This window comes from Charadrius vociferus, unplaced genomic scaffold, assembly GCF_000708025.1.
Source record: "Charadrius vociferus isolate BGI_N301 unplaced genomic scaffold, ASM70802v2 scaffold661, whole genome shotgun sequence".
NCBI classification, from domain to species: Eukaryota; Metazoa; Chordata; class Aves; order Charadriiformes; family Charadriidae; genus Charadrius; species Charadrius vociferus.
In genome coordinates, this window is record NW_009647002.1 from 392,404 (window position 1) to 396,196 (window position 3,793).

General features: G+C 59.1%; 1 protein-coding gene across 1 annotated transcript in view; it reads right to left on the minus strand.

Moving 5' to 3' along the window:
* PLEKHA2 (pleckstrin homology domain containing, family A (phosphoinositide binding specific) member 2) overlaps nt 1-3,793 on the minus strand; it is a 16,173-nt gene that overhangs the window by 10,154 nt on the left and 2,226 nt on the right. The window contains exons 3-4 of the mRNA XM_009895417.1: nt 2,736-2,784; nt 1,491-1,588 (exon numbers count right to left, since the gene is read on the minus strand). Coding sequence (XP_009893719.1) covers nt 1,491-1,588; nt 2,736-2,784 — 147 coding nt within the window. The remainder of the gene's footprint in view (nt 1-1,490; nt 1,589-2,735; nt 2,785-3,793) is intronic.

A 3,793-nucleotide genomic window follows, 5' to 3' on the forward strand; every position in this document is an offset into this window, starting at 1 on the left:
GGTACGAAAATCATCGTGGTTTATTGCAGAAACAGAAGATGCATCTCTTCCTGCCGCCGCACCCGCTCCCACCTCAGCCGGCCCGAGCAACACGGGCTGCTGCAGGCAATCGCCCCCGGGGTACACCGAGAGCAGTGTCACTGCCGGGCTCTGGTTACAACGCCTAACTGGGTTTGGAGGTGGGTTTTTTTGTGGCAAATATCACCTGAACCTGTAAAAGAGAGGGTACGAGGCAGAGCCTGTGCAGTCAGTTTGGTGGCTTCAGGCACAGAGGTCGTCACATGTAATGTACATGCAGATACAAAAAGAAAATACAACCAGGTAGGCGAGTTTCCCACAGAGACAACGCAGCACTCCAGGGATTTTAAACAAAAAAATCACGGAAAAAAGATTATCTGATAGGACTCAATCCTAAGCTGTTCATCACAATTTTTCCTTACGTTTAGTTCACAAACCACAAACAACACGCACCAGCGCGTGATCGAGTAAACCCCTGCTAGCACTGAGCGTTGGCAACGCTGCTGACTGCAGGTACGCGGAAGCCTGCGGTGCCCCCGAGCCTTTCGCGGGGATCCCCCACGCCCCGAGGCCGGGAAGAGGCCGTCCTGCGAACGCCGACCCCAGGAACCCCCCGGCACGGGGGCTCTGTGCGCTGAGCATCAAACGCAGCGTGCAGACGGCGCTTCTGCTCCCGCTGCGCGAGAGAGGGAGCTCAGCATCACCCCGCGTCGCCAGCAGCGCCGGGCAGCTGAGGAGCACAGATTCCCCGAGTTACCGGGTCAGTGACCATTACTTTACGGTTATATGAACCCAACAGTAAATGAGAGGAGATGGCAGACAAACTCCTTTGAACGCAGGCACAACCCGCCCGCGATGCCCCACGGTGCAGCGCTATGCCTCCTCACAAGCCCCAGTGTTCCAGGAAGAACAAAAATTGAGCAAATAAATTATGGAAGCGCAAGAAAGGCCCTTGGACAGCCACAGCGAGGAGTTGGTTATGGGTATCGCAGCCGACAGGAGGGAAACGGCCCCACAGCAGGCGGGGATGGGGACCGGCCCTGCCGGGGCGGCTGTGCAAGAGCCGTGCGGGGCACCAGGGCACGCTCCCCTGGGAACGAGGGGCTTTCGGGAACTACAGCCCCATGTCACAGCTGCGTCACTCAACAGCAAAACAAGGGATGCACACCAAGCAGAGCCGGGTCCAGAAGGACAAGACGACACTGCAGCCACCAGCGGAGAGCGACACTTCCATCCTTCCCCGGTGCAGCCTCGGCACTGACCCCAAAGAAAGCCTGGCAGGTTTGGCATGGACCTGCTGCCGGGCTGGGGACAGCGCGGCCGCCGCCATGGCTGCTCCCCAGGAGGGACCGGGGAGGCGACGGAGGAGGAGAGTACCGCAGGAAGGAGAAGCACAGCTCTTCCAGGCGCTTATCGAGTGTCCCATCAAGGCAGGACACAGCAACACCAGAGAGGATCGTAATGCAACCTACCGTGATCTTACTGGCCCGGTTCAGCGCCTCCACCCAGTCCTGCAGGTCCTTCTGATCGCTGGCTTGTAGGAAATAGCGCTGAGATAGAGCATTGATAACTATCAAAGAAGGGAACGAAAAGAAGAGTTAGGGAACCCCATTCAGTGCTCAGCATTATTAAAACAAATTAAACAATAAATCAACAAGACAGCATCTCTCAACGCCCTGTCCCAGAGCGATTTGCAGATGTCGGTCTCGTAACCCCTCGCACGGAGAAGCGGCTGAGGGACGTGGAGGGGGATGTGGCAGCTGGGTCCATCCAGCGCGCAGGGAGAGCAGGGCTGAAGCCAGGCTTAAACCAAGGCTGTGGCATGGCCCAAATTAGGACTCGATCTCGTGCTGAAGTTACCCCCTCGCGCGGGGTGTTTGAGGGCCCTTCGGGGATTCCTTCACTCGGCACTTGGGCTTTGACTCTCAGCCGAGACGTCGGTGCCAACCCCCCGCGGGGTCTGGGGAGCTCCTCTCCTCGAGGACACGCTCCCCAGCGAGCGCTGCTTCCTGGCCGGCAGCTCTCGGAGGACTTCTACACCAAAAAGCTGGAGATATTCTCGGCACAAGACCTTGCCGAAACTCCCAGGAGCCTCGTGCCCAGGCTCTGCCACACCGGGCTCCCCCGGAGCAGCCCCGTCCCACAGGGATGCGCCGTGCGCTCTGGTCTTGGGCTACATCCCTCGCGGTAAAGCATTGCGAAGGCAACGCTGATCCCCTGGGACACGTATGTCCTTCTGCTCTCCTTTCTGTTGCTTTAAACCCGAGTTCACAGCTCACGCAGGAGGGGCTGAGGCAGTCGGGTCGGGCTGAGGCCGTTTGGGGTGGGGGAATGGGATAGGAAACACCCCTCCCTGGCACCAACAGGGACAGCAGCTTATGCAGGCGTTAAAAAGGGAAAAAAACTGTATTGCACAACAGAGCGCAGCACAACGGGACACGCGGAAAGTATTCCGGAGCACAGCGAAGGGGACCGGCACGGAGGGGACCCACAGGGTCCTGCCCCCTCCCCAGGCTCTGCCTGCGCATCCCGCACGGGGGGTCGCAGTGACAGGGCCAGCGCAGGGTGAGCGCGAGTGTGCGCTGGCAGCATCCCCGTCCCTCCCCGGCCCCAAGGATGCCGCAGGCAGGTCCCGCGGGTCCTGCAAACTGCAGCCTCCCATGGTGGGGCGTCCCCCCCGGCAGAGCCCCGCCGTGGCCCAGCATCCCCCCACTCACCAAAGCAGAATGGAGTTTTCGGCTTCTGCTTCGGGGTGGCGATGCTGACCTGCAACAGAGCAAAGTGAAGTAAAAATCAAAGATGACAACATGAGCTAACGGCACGCACGGGAGCGGGAAGTTTGCATCCACGCACCCGTGACGGAGGGGACGCTGGTGTTCCCCAAACTCATCCGACCCCCGTCCAGCACCAATGCTGCAGCGTGAGCGCGGGCCGAGGAGCTCCAGCCCTGCAACTCCCCCCTCGGCAAAGGAGGAGGAGAGCCGGCCAGCTCGGCTCAGGGCAAAACGAACGTGGCCGGCGGGCAGGACCCAATTAGCACATCCTCCCGGTCAGAGCCCTGCTGGGTGCCGCCGTGGGAACCCACGGGGCATCGCTCCCACCCCAGGCTCTGCTTCCCCCCCCGGGAAGGGCCGGGCAGGACCCCCAGCAGCACAGCCGTGCCCACGAGGACGACACACGAGCCCAGGAGCCGTGGCGCAGCTGCACGGGCGCTCGGGAGCCGGCCCGTGTCGGGTGGGACGCGGACCACGCGCGGTCCCAGGGGAAGGTCAGCGCTGAGACGGGGCTTTCAGCTCCCGCTCCCCCCAGCGCTGGCTGCGCTGTAGAGCGGAGAACGGAAAGCTTTCAAAGGCCTTGAAAACCAAGTTTCTGCTGGACTAACACAGTCGCTCTTGTCAGCAATTAAGAAAATTGAGGGAAAATAGCAGCGGTTTCTCCCGAAAGAGTAGGAATCATTTATGTAAGAATAATACTCCCCAGGGCTCCTAGCACAGCATTCATGGAGTATTTATTCTGACAGGCTTCCTCCTTCGGAGCCAGTCTATAATGCTTTAAATATGTTTTCTCAAGCAAACCTCCATTTTTCTGGCATATTTACAGTTGGTAGCTAAAGCCGCTGGCATAACCCCATCCTGCCGTTTGTGACCAAATACTGTCCTACAGCAATCTGCACTTAGATTAAAATGTATATAATTTATAAGTGAGGCTCCTTCCGAAATGGGGAAGGCTCAACCTCCCGGCGTTGCTTCATCTGCGCTTAATTTATAAATCATGA